We start from the raw sequence: 15609 nt of genomic DNA, 5'->3' as shown, positions 1-15609 counted from the left end.
CTTTGTCTGAGCTCCTTAAAACAGAATTTTTATGTAATAAAAACATCAAGGCTTTAGTCCTTAGCCCTTGACCTTCAGGGGGAGTTGCGCTCTCTGAGTGGTCTTGTTTTATGTTTATTATCCTCAATTGCCAACGATATTCTATTACACCTACACTATGTTTTGAATGAGTAGAGGCAAACCTTAACTTGGAGAACAGTTAAGATAAATTGCATTAGCATAGATGCTACTGCCATAGTTTGTCAGTTGCTTGCTGCTAAAAACATTTGGAGGTAAATAAGTTGTCTAAAGTGCTCCTAAAAAGTACTAAGACATTTATCTCTCTTCTACTCATATCTTGGTTGTGCAATATTTAGTAATTTCCCTTCCTGTTTCCTTTAACTCTTTCCCATGTGTCGTCCTTTAGTGTCTCCCTGTAAAGTCAGTCATGTCTGTTTGTTTACTTTTCTTTATGTCAGCTTTGTCTTTGTCTCTGCCTCTTGTTTTATTTTAGTAGCTCCTGTCTTTTGTGCACTATGTTCAGTTTTGCTTCCCCCTCTCTTACTCTTGATTTGTCCCCGCTGTGTCTCCACTTTCCTAATCACCTTCCTGTGTATTTGATTCTCAGACTTTCCTTGCCTTTGTTCTGCTTCTTGTGGCCTTAGAAACACATTTATAGAGTGGGAGTGGGAGAAGAGGGTTGCATTGACAATCCAACACAATGGGCAGCACATTGAACACATTTTATAAGTGGTCAGAAACTTGTAAATAACTCATGAAAGAATAAAGTTACGTTGAAACCAAGCACACCATTGTTTTTCTTGTGACATTACCAATAAGTTTGATGTGTCACATGGCCCCTAAGCAAAGATGTTAGACATACAACATAGAAACCTGGAAAATCACCTGTTAGCACACCACGTGGTTTAAAGCAGGTGTAGCTTATGATTGTATAGGCCTGTATGTAGCTGCTGTTGTAAATGTTTATTCTTTTTTTTCTGCCTACCTTATTTCATAACCTCTGTTTTGTTAGCACCCAAGCCCAGGCAGGCACAAGTGACTCTCTCCCTCTCTCTTTCACTCTCCCTCTCTCTTTCACTCTCTCTCTCTCTCTTATAGCTTACATAACGCAGTTTATCGCTGCAGGCGGCTGTCGCAGCTCCACGCACACTAGTGGGTTTCTGTGGTCTAGCAGGACACGGATATAGAAATCAGGAACTGCATCCACCAGCTGTCATGTCATCTGTGAAGCTCGAGCGTGCAGGTAAGCTTCCTCCTTGTTGTGAATACTGTACAGTAATACAGTTCAGATTGCACAGAACGATGCGCTGCTGGTTTCATAACTTACAGGAAGCTGCACGTTTTACAAGCCACGAGCATTTGAAGCGCACTTGATGAAATCGCATTTATCATATTTGCATCTCTATAAATCAGCTGGACTGTTGAGCGCGGTGATGGGCGGTTGTGACTGTATGTAGAGTAATATCAGTACAGAGTGTTCTTTAAGCCTCACGTTGGCATGTGTGGATTTAATTTCACAGGCCGGTGGATATGAAAAACTCGGCAGGCATTGCACTACCAGAAAACAGAGTAGAACTGAGGCTGTAATCGGAGACTTGGATATCTGCTGCTTAGCTGTTTACAGCACAACCGCCACGTTTATGGGGATTTTGTAACAGCCCGTCTGCTGTAGGCCAAATATAATTAGCCATAACTTATAGCAGAAAATTTCCCTCCACATCAAACTAATCGTTTCAACACCGATTTATTCAAGGTTTTTCTTTAATTTGTCACCCAGTAGTACACCACTGGGTGTATTTGGATAAACAAGCTTAAAGCGACATGTTTGTCATTGTCTCAAACTCCAGAAATGAAACTTTTGTACATTGTAATTTCTCTGAGTGGATCTCCAGAATATACTGTTGTTTAAACAATCATGTGCTTTTGCTTTTGTAAAAATGAAGCCCTTCCCTGTCAGTAGTGGCAGGGGTGGATGGTAACAGTACAGCTGACTGTTGTGAATAATTTAAGTCATGCGTCTTTAACACTGGAGTCAGAGAAGCAGTTGGTGACTTTTTCACTGAGGATCTGAAGCGGTGGTTAAACGGGGTTCTCCCTAAAGATCTCAGCAGGGCACTGAGCTGTTTATTGTAGCTTTTCTGAAACAAAGGACCACCCTAAACTAGAACAGCAGATTTCAATGTCACTGTTATTTTATACTTTATATTTTATGTTTTAGTAGCTGTGACACTTAAATGAACGACCTTTTAAAGACAAGTAAATGCACACTTGAAAAAGTAATGGCAGGTTTTAAATGTTTCTTAATCAAGGTGAAAGTTGGGGAGTCGTTTATTTTATTTTTATTTTTTTATATCCCCGAGATGCTGACAGAAGGACAAACAGTGTTACGTAAAACTTACCAAGCCAAATGTGTTTAAACTCTGCTCAGAAGCAAAGCTTGGGCAACTAAAGAGCTCTAATGTGGCACAGACCCTGAGTGCTTGTTTTCATTCCTTATTTTTTCTTAATTTATTGAGCTGCATGCAGAACTGCCAGTAAAGTAAAGTTTATACTTGGGTTGCCAGAAATGTTGTTTACAGCAGTTACTAAGTAAAAGGGAAATATTGTCCAACTGTAAGAAGTGTAAAGCAAAAGTTGCACTAAAGAAAGGTAATTTCTGTCCATTCTTTCATTTGGGTTCAGATCAGGCAAAAAATGCCCACAATGGCAAGGTACTGAAGGGGCTGGAGACAATTTCTGCCCTGGTCCGCTCTGTTGAAGAGACCCCTGAGCCAGTAGCTACCAAATTAGAGGGAACCATTCCCTCCTGGATCAATGGCAAACTCCTCCGCAATGGCCCTGGGAAGTTTGAGTTTGGAGAAACACAGTGAGTTATAAAGACCTGCTGCAAAGCACAAAATGAACATTTCTATAACAATGGAGTCGAGCCTTAACATCTGTGTTTCATGACAGCTACAACCATTGGTTTGATGGGATGGCCATGCTGCACCAGTTCAAGATTGAGAGAGGTGAGGTGACGTACATGAGTCGGTTCCTGCAGAGCGATACCTTCAAAAAGAACAGCGAGCGGGACCGGATCATAATGTCTGAGTTTGGCACGCTTGCCATGCCCGACCCCTGTAAAAACTTCTTCCAGCGATTCCTTAGTCGCTTTGAGAAGTTTGGTGAGTAAATAAGACAGTGGGATGAAGTATATGTGCATAATGGATCAAAAAGCAGGTTTTCTGCTGCAGTTAATTTAAAAAAGCAGAAGAGCCACGACAGCTAGAGATAAAATCAAGTTTATAACTTTGCTTTGCTAAATCCTCCTGGGATGGAGCTTCTTAAGTGTTCTGTATATACCCAAGTTTACAGTGGGGAACCAGGGGGAGCATAAAATGTTTTACATTCCCACTGGACCCTCCAGTATAACTACAAACTGTAAATCGTATAGCAGACCAATTTCTTTAAAAGGAGAAAAGCTTTCAGTCCTAAAAAAAACATGCCATCCTTTATTTGTCTTTGCTACAGAACCCACAGACAATGCAAGTGTGAGCTTTGTGAAATACAAAGGGGACTACTATGTCAGCACAGAGACAAACTTCATGCACAGAGTGAACCCAGAGACCCTAGAAACTTTAGAGAAGGTAATGTCATTTGTTATGTGCAGTAAACGCATTTCTTTGTCATTGTGTAGTCTGGTATAAACATAGTATACATCCTTATCATTCTGTTGTTTTGCAGGTGGACTGGAGTAAGTTCATTGCAGTAAATGGAGCCACTGCTCACCCCCACTATGATCCAGATGGTACCACCTACAACATGGGCAACTCCTATGGAAGAAGAGGTTTGTTCCTTGAGTCAAGTATCCACACTAAAGTCTGCACAGTTACATGGCTTTTTAAAATTTATTTATTTATTTTTATTTTTTATCTTGATTTAGAAAAAAAGAAATGAACTGTACTTTGTTGGAAGAAAGGAGGTGCAGCAGTTAGCAGTGTCAAATCACAGCAAGTGTCTGGATTCAAATCCACTGGCCGACTTAGGTCTTTCTGTGGAAAGTGCGTCATCTCTGCCTCTCCAGGCATTCCAGCTTCCTCCCAGAGTCCACAGACATGCACATTAGATTAACTGGGTTGGGTTAATTAGGTTGATTCTAAATTGGCCATAGACATCACTAGTTGTCTGTCTCTGTTATCCTTGCAACAGACTGGCAAACGGTACAGGGCGTACCCTGCCTCTCACACATGACAGTTGGGATAGGCTCCAGCTCCCCCTTCCTCAGCAACTCTGAATTAGATAAGCTGAAGAGGATGGATGGAAAATGGATGGAACAATTTTTTGTAAAACACTTCTCCTTCCAGGAGTCCTCTACAATATCATCAGAGTACCTCCTGAGAAGACGGAAAGCGAAGACACTCTGCAAGGAGCCAAAATCCTCTGTTCTATTGTGCCTGCAAACAAGTCCCATCCCTCCTACTACCACAGCTTTGGTAAGGCAGCACACCAGGGTACCACTCATTATGCTTGTTTTTTTTTTCCATTTGCTACCCTCATCTGCAAAGCTTGGTAATCTTTTTCTTCCTGCTTCCAGCCATGTCTGAGAACTACGTGGTGTTCATCGAGCAGCCAGTCAAGATGGACCTGCTGAAGATAGTCACATGTAAATTAAGAGGGAAGGCTCTGAGTGATGGAATCTACTGGGATCCCAAACAGGAGACAGTCTTCCACCTCGTGAACAAGCACACAGGCGAGGTGAGATGCGATCAGTAGCGGTTTTAGATACAGGCGACACGGGCGGTTGCCCGGGGCGGCATCATGGTGGGGGGCGGCATCACGGGCATCGGCAAAAAAAAAGAAAAAAGAAAATGCTCGTACTCATGCTGCCCCGACGTCAGCAAGCGCATATTGGGAATGGCATAGGCACCGATCGGTTTTCTATCGCCCATTTGCTGGGAGTAAGGGCGCCCTCCGTTTGCGAGGTGCACCTGCTGCTTGCGGCGCAGGGAGGAGAGGGCGGGGCGGCGGGGGATTCTCTGACCGGCTGGAGCAGCATCTAATAACCAACTCGCAAAATAAAACAAAATAAAAACAAACCAACAAAGACGAAAACACCAGACATTATGATACAGACTTATAATTTGCACCGATGTTTTTTTGAAATTCTATACACGAAAAGTGAGGCGAGAGCCCTCGGTGCGCCTGCTCGCTGCTGAAGTCAAAGTAAACTTTATTGTCATCTCCGCATACAGTCCAGAGACGAGACGACGAGGCTCCAGTTACAGCAGTGCAAGTAAACAAACAATATATATAAGAAGAGTAAGAAAATAAACATACCCTTTAGGACCAGGGATAAAGGGATCAATAACAATTTAAAATTTACAGTTTGATGATTTAAAGTCTCACACACAACCCATTGAAAGGGGAGGGGGGCCAAATAGAGCACATTTCATTCATAATGTTGTAAATCCAAGTCCATTATGTATTCTTGATTTGAATCCTGGGTTGTCTCAGAAATCTCAGAAATGCACCCTAGACAAAGTGAATCTGTGAACTAAGGTGTAGGTGTGTTAGATCATGTTGTGGTGATCCTTGGGTTGAGGGATAGGTGTTCATACTGGAGTGCAAAATTAAAACCACTGGAAGATGGAAAAGAAAAGTTCAAAGCCATCAGGTCCTCAGTTTAGAAAAAAGAGAAAAGAAGAGGAGGAGAAACGAGCAAAAGATACAGGTAAGCAGATGTGTCATTGGATAATGGCAGGTCATCCTGAAACAATCAGAATCAGAATACTTTATTATGTGGGTGATCGTGGCTCAAGAGTTTGGAGTTCGCCTTGTAATCGGTTGCTGGTTCGAGCCCCGGCTTGGACAGTCTTGGTCGTTGTGTCCTTGGGCAAGACACTTCACCTGTTGTCTACTGGTGGTGGTCAGACCACCACCAGTAGGTGGGCCTCTGTCAGTGCGCCCCAGGGCAGCTGTGGCTACAATGTAGCTTGCCATCACCAGTGCATGAATGGGTTGATGCCTGAATGTGTAAAGCGCTTTGGGGTCCTTAGGGACTAGTAAAGCGCTATACAAATACAGGCCATTTATTAATCCCTAATCCCCGTTACAGTTGCTCCAAGAAGAAATGGTAAAAGTAGGAACAGTAACAGACTAAAACAATACCTTATGTTACAGAGGGAGTGTTCGCCCAGGGCACCAAACAGGCTAGGACCGCCACTGGATGCGACTGTTAATATATTTTTTTAACTGCACTTCAATATTATATTTATATACAATACCAACTGATGTTCCTGTTGATTGATTATGCAAGAACTAGCAAGCCTGCATGTAATGTAAATGTAAAAAGAGGCAAAGACAGAATCCGTTTAAATTGGGTGTGGATTTGAAACATTGGTTGAATTCCACTCCAGGCCATTAGGGGGCCACCTAGGCTGAAAATGTTCATCTCTGCTTAGCGCCACAAATTTGCAATGACATTGCAGTAGGAAAACTCCCTAGAGTGGCCCCATTTAAAGGGCTACACAGAGAAAACTAGGTGATTCAGAATGCAATGTAACAGATGTAATAAGCATGTTGTGTGTACATATTAAGCTTTTATTACTCCATGTTGTTTTTATTTTAAAGTTTTTAACATAATTTGTCTTCTGAATAAGTGATGGTGATGTTGAGGAGTACTGTCCTTAAAGGAGAGTGTCCTTGTAGTTTACAGCGAAATGAAGTACTTGACAGAAATTCTGTAACTGTATACGCTGTACCGCAGGTCAGCTCAGTGAAGTACCACACCAAAGCCTTCTCCACCTTCCATCAAATCAACGCCTTTGAGGAGGATGGATTCTTGATGCTCGATATGTGTTGCTCCGACGACGGCCAAGCCATCAACAACTACCTCATCCAGAACTTGCGTAAATCAGGAGACGCGCTGGATGAGGTCAGTATAATTGCATGAACACATTGTTACAGAATAAATGTAGCAAGAAAAACAGATTTTTTTTTTTTTTCACTGTACTTAAGTTTTGGCATAATAAATATTTATAACCGGGGAAGACAATATTGGCTTTAAGATAAGATAAGATAACCTTTATTAGTCCCACACGTGGGAAATTTGTTTTGTCACAGCAGGAAGTGGACAGTGCAAAAGTTATGAGGCAAAAATTAGAATACAATAAGAATAAATACAGTACACAACTGTACAGAATAGAATAAAATAAAATACTATATACAGTAGAATAAAATAAAATAAATATACAATAAGATAAAAATAGAATACAAATACAAATACTATATACAACTGAGTAAAAATACAACGATGACAGAAAGGATTATTGCACTTGGTATTATTGCATATGTATGGATGTGTGTGCTTGATCAGTTAAAGTCTTTATTATGGAGTCTGACAGCAGTGGGGAGGAAAGACCTGCGAAATCTCTCCGTCCCACACCGTGGGTGCCGCAGTCTCCCACTGAAGGAGCTGCTCAGTGCTGTCACAGTCTGCTGCATGGGGTGGGAGATGTTGTCCAACAGGGATGACAGCTTAGCCGCCGTTCTCCTGTCACTCACCACCTCCACTGGGTCCAGAGGGCATCCTAGAACAGAGCTGGCCCTTCGGATCACCCTGTTCAGTCTCTTCCTGTCCCCAGCAGAGATGCTGCCGCCCCAGCAGACCACACCATAAAAGATAGCAGAAGCCACAACAGAGTCATAGAAGGTCTTCAGGAGTGGGCCCTCCACTCCAAACGACCTGAGTCTCCGCAGCAGGTACAGCCTGCTCTGCCCTTTCCTGTAGAGGGCGTCTGAGTTATGAGTCCAGTCCAGTCTATTGTTCAGATGAACACCAAGGTACCTGTAGCTGTCCACAGCCTCAATGTCCATACCCTGGATGTTCAGTGGTTGCAGTGGAGAATGCTTGTGCCTGCGGAAGTCTACCACCAGTTCCTTGGTTTTACTGGCGTTGATCTGGAGGTAGTTCAGCTGGCACCAGTCCACAAAGTCTTGGGTCAGACCTCTGTACTCCTTGTCGTCCCCATCAGTGATGAGGCCGACTATTGCAGAGTCATCGGCTTTGCTAATTTACTAAATAATTTAGTGAGAAAGCTATTCAGTGTTAGCTTTATGGATTTCAGTCTGTTCAGATTTGAATTAACCAAATATCTAAAATGTGCAAATATTGTCCCTCTCAGGTGTACAACACCTTGTGCAGGGTTTTCCCTCGACGTTTTGTTCTGCCACTGCATGTGACCAATGAAACCCCAAAAGACCAGAACCTGAACACTCGACCCTGCAGCAATGCATCGTGTGTCAAAATCGGTGACGACAAGGTGAGTTGACTTCTTGCTCATGCCTTCATTTACAGTTCACCTGTAGCACACATGCTGGAGGCAGTAACCAGAAATGAGTTGTCTTGACAACTCATACAGTGTTGTACAAGTCAACAAGCAGGCAGTGAAAATATTAAGCTTCTTATTTTGAAATTAATCTAAGTGGCAGAAGTAAAGCGTTCCCTTGAGTAGAAATGTTAACGCCACACTACGGTATGAACAGATGCAGAAAATTAAGTTAACAAAATGAGTACTAGGTTTTTGGGAGGGGGTTGAAACGCATAAAAAAGGCTTTTCATAAAATTAGAAAAGCCTGCTTAAAAGTAACCGCTACATTTGTAAAACTACTGATTAGTGAATTTGGGATATTTAGACTGATGGGTAACATCAGCACAAAATCTATTCTGTTATCTTAAGAGATGTTTCTGTAGTGATTTTTATCATTTTTGCAGTTTGTGTAGTTTTTGACCTGTGTGTATGGAAGTTTACATAATTTCTAGTATGTTAGAACAAATGTATGGCAATCAGAGTTCACATAACTAGGTTGCAGAAACATGAGTCCAGTTAAAGGTGAAGCTCATGGTCACAGAGCTCGCACGCTCGACTGACCTTAGGTGGTAGTTCATCCTCTTTTTCAATAGGTGTTCTGCCAGCACGAGGATCTCCACGGAGAAGACCTCCATGAGTACGGTGGCCTGGAGTTCCCGCAGATCAACTACGCCAGATGTAACACACATCCGTACCGTTATTTCTACGGCTGTGGCTTCAGACATCTGGTGGGAGACTCTCTGCTCAAGATGGACCTGAAGGACAAGACATTCAAGGTCTGTATGATACTGTGCAAAGGGCTCCACCTCATTTAAACATGAGAGACGGTGAGAGAGCGTTAGTGAATTTGATCACATTCACTGCTGTTATACTGTGTAAATTATTAGTTAACATAATTTAAATGGTATATTGGTTTATTGCTAGCCCTTAGTTTAGTGTTAGCCCTGCGACAGACTGGCGACCTGTCCAGGGTGTACCCTGCCTCTCCCCCTATGACAGCTGGGATAGGCTCCAGCGCCCCCCGCGACCCTGAAAAGGATAAGCAGAAGCGAATGGATGGATGGTTTATTGCAGCTTCTTTCTGGTTAATATCAACTGTCTTCCTACACTGCTGCAGACAGTTGTCTATACATTCAACTACATCTGGGCTGTCACAGTAAAAGCTCATGATCTTTCAGAGTTAAAGTTTTATGTATTGTTACTTAGTAAAAAATATTTAAAACTAGGCAAAACGATGCCTCAGATGAACTACACGTGAAATATTAAACCATTACTCTTGTTAAACGTAACTTGGCCAAAAATGTAGAAGTAACATTGGGAAAAATTAACTACATCCTGACTGCTTCCATAGCAACTGTGATTATCAGTGTGAGCTATTTGCTGCTCTGGGAGCATTCAGGTGTGTGTGTGTGTGTGTGTGTGTGTGTGTGTGTGTGTGTGTGTGTGTGTGTGTGTGTGTGTGTGTGTGTGTGTGTGTGTGTGTGTGTGTGTGTGTGTGTGTGTGTGCGCCAGACTGGAACTGAGCCAGTAGTTGAAGAAGCAAAATTAAGATGGCGAACAAGAGCAACTTTAAAATGTGGAGTTAAATTGAAAAAACACTGACACTTGTGAAAATGATCATCCACAGGTCTGGTACCAGAAGGGTTTCTACCCCTCAGAGCCTGTGTTTGTGCCGTCACCTGATGCTGTGGAGGAAGATGATGGTGTCATCCTCTCGGTGGTTCTCACCCCGTCACAGGTAAGAGTCTCGGCTGCACAGACGTAGCAAATACATCTACCTAATGTGCTGAACCTTGTTGTGTCTCATGACGTTATCAGAGGTTTATGGTTTCCTGAATTTGAGGTACCAGCATGTCTGCAAGTCCGCCTAAGCTTGATTCCTTTCCGCTTCAAATTCTTTAATCAGCTGGACACGATCTATCATAAATATTCATGTGGGTGACGAGCAGAGTCATAAATATTCATTGCTGAATTTACGCGAGTGAATTTTTGGAATTTAAAAACAGAACTTTCTAAAGCCTTCAAGATTAATGGCAGAAAGTGCACTTGCTGGCTACATTAATGGTGCCAGTAAAAGATTTTCTGAGTAACGTAAGATTTTTTTTTCTTTCCCAAAAATGGTGTTCTACTACATCCCAGTGTCCGTCTTCCTGACAGCACATTGGGCAGCCTGAATCAAAACTGAGCATTATGCTATTGTGTCCATCTCCCCTATAGCAAATGTCAATTGTTCATTTGCCCGTCTGTTTATTTTAAAATCCTAATCAGTTTTAATTACCCCTGAAACACTGGATGAGGACCCTTTTATTATTCTTTTGTACACACAATGCGTTCTGGTCCTTGAATTTAAGCAAAGCTGCTATTCTAAAGACATGCACACCTCTCAAGCATACCTCCACCTGGTGTACTGAACCTAAGTGAAGTCTTTCACTATGTGGTGGTGTGTAGAGAAGTGTGATTTGTTTTGTGTGTGTGTTAACGCCATCAATCGTTTCTCTCCAGGATAAAGGGACCTTCCTCCTGATTTTGGATGCCAAGACTTTTGAAGAGCTAGGAAGAGCCTATGCGCCTATTAACATGGCTTATGGCTTCCACGGTACCTTCAGTGCCTCTGCATAAACTTCTTGTTTTTTAGACTCCCCATGATTCATGGGCCATGAATACAACGCATCAATAAGCATTAGCCAGTTATATATCAGATGGTACTGAGTTGCTGCTGCTTTTTATGCTTAACATATATACTGTCTACAGATATTCACTACAGGTGAGGATCACCAGACATTATGTTATCACCATATTTCACTGACAATACAAGCAGTGTGCTGAGTATTACAATAACCGGATTTATCATATCCAGTAAGATTATGTTATCTCTCTTTAGTAGTTTGCTGCAAATAGACGTTGGAGGTTGCTGTCCCATTTTTACTCTAATGACTGAGCTGTTAGCTTGTTCTGAATTAGGAGGTAGGTAGCTTTGTCAAGTGAAGTGTGATCAGTGTTGGATGGATTTTCGACTGGTAGGACTTGTAGGGTACAGTTGAAAGTAAATCTGTGGTCACCCAAGTGCCAAAATGTTTTTTTTAAAAGAAATTTATTCCAAAAATTTTTACAAATCTGACTTTTGTACTGTTTTTTTTTTAAATATAATTTTTTAATTAAAGTTTCAACATTAACACTTTTCAGAGGTGAAGTGTCTGGATTCTTTTCACACACTGAATCAGTCAAAACACATGGTTGAGAATAATGTACATAAGTACGATTCCTCACATCAAATATTCTTTTACAGTCTTTTACTGGCAAGTGGTACATTTAAGGCCCCAGGTTTTATAAAGTCAACATGTGTTGCTAATTATAACAATTTGTATAGCAATCAAATTTGCATCCTTGACATTAATATAGATATTAATCGTTAATTTGTTATTACCTTTGTTCAGATTACTTGTTTCACAGTATACATTAAGCCCATAAATAGACTAAGTGTCACACAAATCACTTAAACTAAACAGACCCTATTTTACATAACAATGGGGTCTTTTTAATTGAGAATTGAAAATTGTATTAAAACTAAGTGGCATTTCTTTACCATACAGTTTTTAATTCTGTTAACTTCTGCTCCACTGTAGGGAAAAACATAACTCTTAATCCACAATTTGACAGCTTTTAATTTCCAAATTACTCTTTTGTGTTACAATAAAACATGCTACATGTTTAAACATTTAAAAGACACATCGAGGTCTCCAGCTCCTCAAAAGTAAGGATTGTCTTTAAATAAATGAATAAAACACAATTCCATTAGTGATGGTATAAACCTAAAAAATTTTTTACAAGGGCTCAACTAGAAGGCTAAAAAAAAAAAATTGGTGCTAATAAAATAATTTTGTCACAGTTAAATAACACATTTCTGCATTAAGTGCCAACTCTGCTTATGTAAATCTTATGTAAGCACATGTATTTTACATGTAAGTGATAACTGTGTGTGCCATTTGTACTTCCTCCACTATTCTAATGCATAATACACATTTATAGTGGTCTAAATTTGAAACGCATGCTTTATTAAAGTCTGGGTGCGCTTCACCCAGATTTCAGAAGTATACAGAATATCATTCACAGACGTATTTCTGTAGTAAATGTAATAGGCTAGGAAATGGTTTTACTGTGTAGAGAATTTATTAGAGGTCCTCTCTAAACTATGACTCAATAGAGGCTATTTTTCAAAAACCGATTAAACTCTCTGCACTTACACTAGAAGATGAATTTGAAAACCCATGAATGAAAAAGCTCTACACAGTTGTAACTGAGGTGTGGCTTTTTGGAGGGTTTTTTTGGTTTCTTTGCTGTTTATAAGAGATCCACACATCATCCACTAGAGGTCAGCATGTGATGACATTTACCTTCCTTCAGTCACGTTCTGGATCTGCAGAGTTGGAACAACGACTCAGTACCTGACCAGGATTTATTTAAATTAATTTATAAATTAAGAAAAAAGTTGTATACCACTTTGTGTCGTGTGTGTTTTGTAACCATGTTCGCTTTCTGTATTGTAAACCTCGTGAACTGCAAGGCTGTTTTCAGCTTTGCGATTGTGAATCGTAACGGACCCATTTTCTGTCTCATACAACAGTCTGAACAAAGGGGTGAGGCAGGGGCAACGTCTCTGAAGGAGGTGGGCTCAACATGGCCACACGGGCTATAAGAGGGATCAAACCTGTGACCCTGTGACAGTGGGACAATCTGTAACTGCCAGCCCACCCTGCCACTTCAAAAACACACTGCAAACAGTGGAGGAGCCCGGCATTGAACTTCACAGGGGTTATTTCCAAATCTGTGACCTTAACAACTGTATTTATAGGACACTTGGAAAAGAGTGCCTCTTTGAGGGGGGAAAAAAAAGATAAGATAAAAAAAAAAAAGGGTAGAACTTTTTTTTAAAGAGGGGAAAAAAGGGATTTCAAACAGACTATTATCGAAACTGTGGATTAAAGCAGAGTAACTCAAGCTTCACTTTTCAGTCTGCGTGTGTGGCCAGAGAACAGATGCGCATTTTCATAGAGGATTGTACAAAGGGGAAAAGGAGAAAAGGAAAAGAAAAAAACTGTTCCCAACAGCCGGTTAAAGCAACAGGACCCAAAACTACACCTCCAAATGTAGAAGTTTGGGGGGCGGGGTTCTCTAACTAGCTTTTAAAGTTTTGGGATGCTTTTGTAGGACAGAACATGCATTTTTAATATCTGCAGGAGGGCTGCAGATGGCACTTTGTTACAACAATGGTGATTCAAAAAAAACTTTAACAACAACGCTGCGGCTGATCAAACCTTCAATCAGTGCTCATCACTGGTGTGTTGTTTTGGTATTGTTTTATCTAAATAGAAAAGTTAGTGACTAGAATAACGACGGCACTAAATAAATTAGAATTATGTGATTTATTTTTACATCCACCCTGTTTAGTCAGAACAGCTCAGGGATCAACTGTTTCAGATTTCTTTTCTGCAGGAAAAACGTGCTGGCAGATACAGCTGCTGTCTTTCCTGTAGCAAATCCTCATATTAATCAGTTCAGTTAATCAACTTTCTCCTCAAAGTATCCTGCTGTCTTTTCAACACACAGCAGACACTCGCAATAGAAATGTATACCTAAAGATTCTCGCTGAACTCATCTCAGTCTTTTACAGCACAAACATTAAGCAGACAGCAAGTAACATGAACGACTGTGCTCATATGCACTACCCACTGTTTGATTTGCTGCTACAAAGCAGCGGGTTCTGTGGAAGCAGAATAATGTCTATTGAAGCAGCCGGTAGAGTCTCGGGTCACGAATTGTGATTTTCCTGGCAGGAAAGCGGTTTGTGATCAGTCGTGGCATAAAAAGCACAACATTTATTTTTAGCTTGTTTTTTGATGGTGATATGAATAACTCTAAAAAGCTGCTGCCTTTTGTATAAAATCACAAATGTGTGAAGCCAGACACCCCTGAGAACAGTGCTGCTGCAGTCTTCTCAGGAGGGTTACTATGTTATAGAGAAGCTGGATTTTAGTCTGGATATTGTTGTATTATATACAGCAGACTACAGAATGACTACAGAGTGTAATAATGTAAATATAGTTTAACTGCATGTATTACCATTTTGTTTTTTGGGCTTTAAAAAAAATTACTTTGACTAGAAGATGAGCCCTTAATGTGCATTATTGCAATACATTGGTTGTGATAAATTTTGCAGGTTATGCAGGCAACATGAGTTTCTAGTTTAAGCTCCACCTGACCAACAAAGTCCAATATTCTTTTTTTTTAAAATCTTTGGTCTACTCTTCACGTCTTTGTGTTTCTATCATTTAGTCTTCAGTAAGTACTCGTGCTTTGCGGTGAGTTTTTTGTCCATCAATGGCTAAAAGCATCATCTGGAATCAATGCAGAAAGCAGTGAGGTTGAACTGAAAGAGCAAAGTTGCCATTTGGGAAACCAAAACAATGTGCTGAAAGAGACTAAAAATCCCAGAGTTCAGGAGAACTGACAGACATCACACCAACAATCCTCATTGATCTTTAAGCTGTTAAATACATAGAAAGTCACTATGCAGGATCGTTGTAACTGTTTGCTTTGTACCAACCACAAACTCACTCACAAAATACATATATATAAATATGCTGTGATTTACCATAAATATTTCACTCATAAAAATTAACCATGGCAACATCATAGAGAAAAAGAGCGTCTCCCAGTGTGTTTTGATACGTTTTCCCTACACATGAAAATTCAAATTTGGCACTTTCGCCCAACCACACGATTGTTTTCATGTGTTTTGATGGAGCTCGGCCCAGTCGGACATTGGGTAAAGATGGATGCTACATTAGCTCAACAAACACGCCCAGCAAACATTTTGATAGTGAATGTCACTGTTCTCTTAGTCGAAATATAGAAATGAAAGTGGTAAATGGGCTGTTTTGTTATAAAATGCTTTTCTACTCTATGGGAGCCCTCGGAGAGCCTCATTCATACAAAAACATATGTACAAATATTTCTCTACACCTGAGTGCTTTCAATCTTCCATTTACACACATTCATACTCTGATGAATGCATCAGAAAGCAACCTGGGGTTCAGTATCTTGCCCAAGGATACTCTGGCATGCAGACTGGAGCAGGAAGGGATTGAACCACCAAACGTCCTTAGGGGATGACTGACTCTACCCCCTGAGCTTAAGCCATCCTTGAGCTTAATGGACTTTCAATCAAGTTTACAAGAATTGTAATTGTTTTATCAAATGTGAA

At 40.8% G+C, this 15609-nt stretch overlaps 1 protein-coding gene across 1 annotated transcript; it reads left to right on the top strand.

The window, feature by feature from the left end:
• Window positions 1-1090: 1090 nt before the first annotated feature.
• Window positions 1091-11485, top strand: LOC146660487 (carotenoid-cleaving dioxygenase, mitochondrial-like). Its single transcript, XM_085420370.1, has 12 exons — window positions 1091-1243; window positions 2683-2866; window positions 2953-3164; window positions 3511-3626; window positions 3724-3826; window positions 4344-4472; window positions 4574-4734; window positions 6746-6913; window positions 8163-8300; window positions 8942-9124; window positions 9976-10086; window positions 10851-11485. The coding sequence occupies exons 1-12, from the start codon at window positions 1216-1218 to the stop codon at window positions 10965-10967; spliced, it is 1650 nt and encodes a 549-aa protein (XP_085276496.1). The 5' UTR covers window positions 1091-1215; the 3' UTR covers window positions 10968-11485.
• Window positions 11486-15609: the final 4124 nt, after the last annotated feature.

The sequence above is a fragment of the Rhamphochromis longiceps genome, linkage group LG10 (genome assembly GCF_057381845.1).
Source record: "Rhamphochromis longiceps isolate RC_006_pf linkage group LG10, R_longiceps_female_GT1.1, whole genome shotgun sequence".
NCBI classification, from domain to species: Eukaryota; Metazoa; Chordata; class Actinopteri; order Cichliformes; family Cichlidae; genus Rhamphochromis; species Rhamphochromis longiceps.
Note: the sequence above shows the minus strand (reverse complement) of the source record. Positions and strands in the feature narration are given on the sequence as shown.

What these genes read in the sequence shown, in the direction of transcription:
- LOC146660487 (XM_085420370.1), top strand. Translation starts at nt 1,216, where the DNA reads ATGTCATCTGTGAAGCTCGAGCGTGCAG. An exon ending in TTTGAGTTTGGAGAAACACA is followed by an intron (nt 2,867 to 2,952) that starts GTGAGTTATAAA and finishes GTTTCATGACAG; the next exon opens with CTACAACCATTGGTTTGATG. An exon ending in TGGTTCTCACCCCGTCACAG is followed by an intron (nt 10,087 to 10,850) that starts GTAAGAGTCTCG and finishes GTTTCTCTCCAG; the next exon opens with GATAAAGGGACCTTCCTCCT.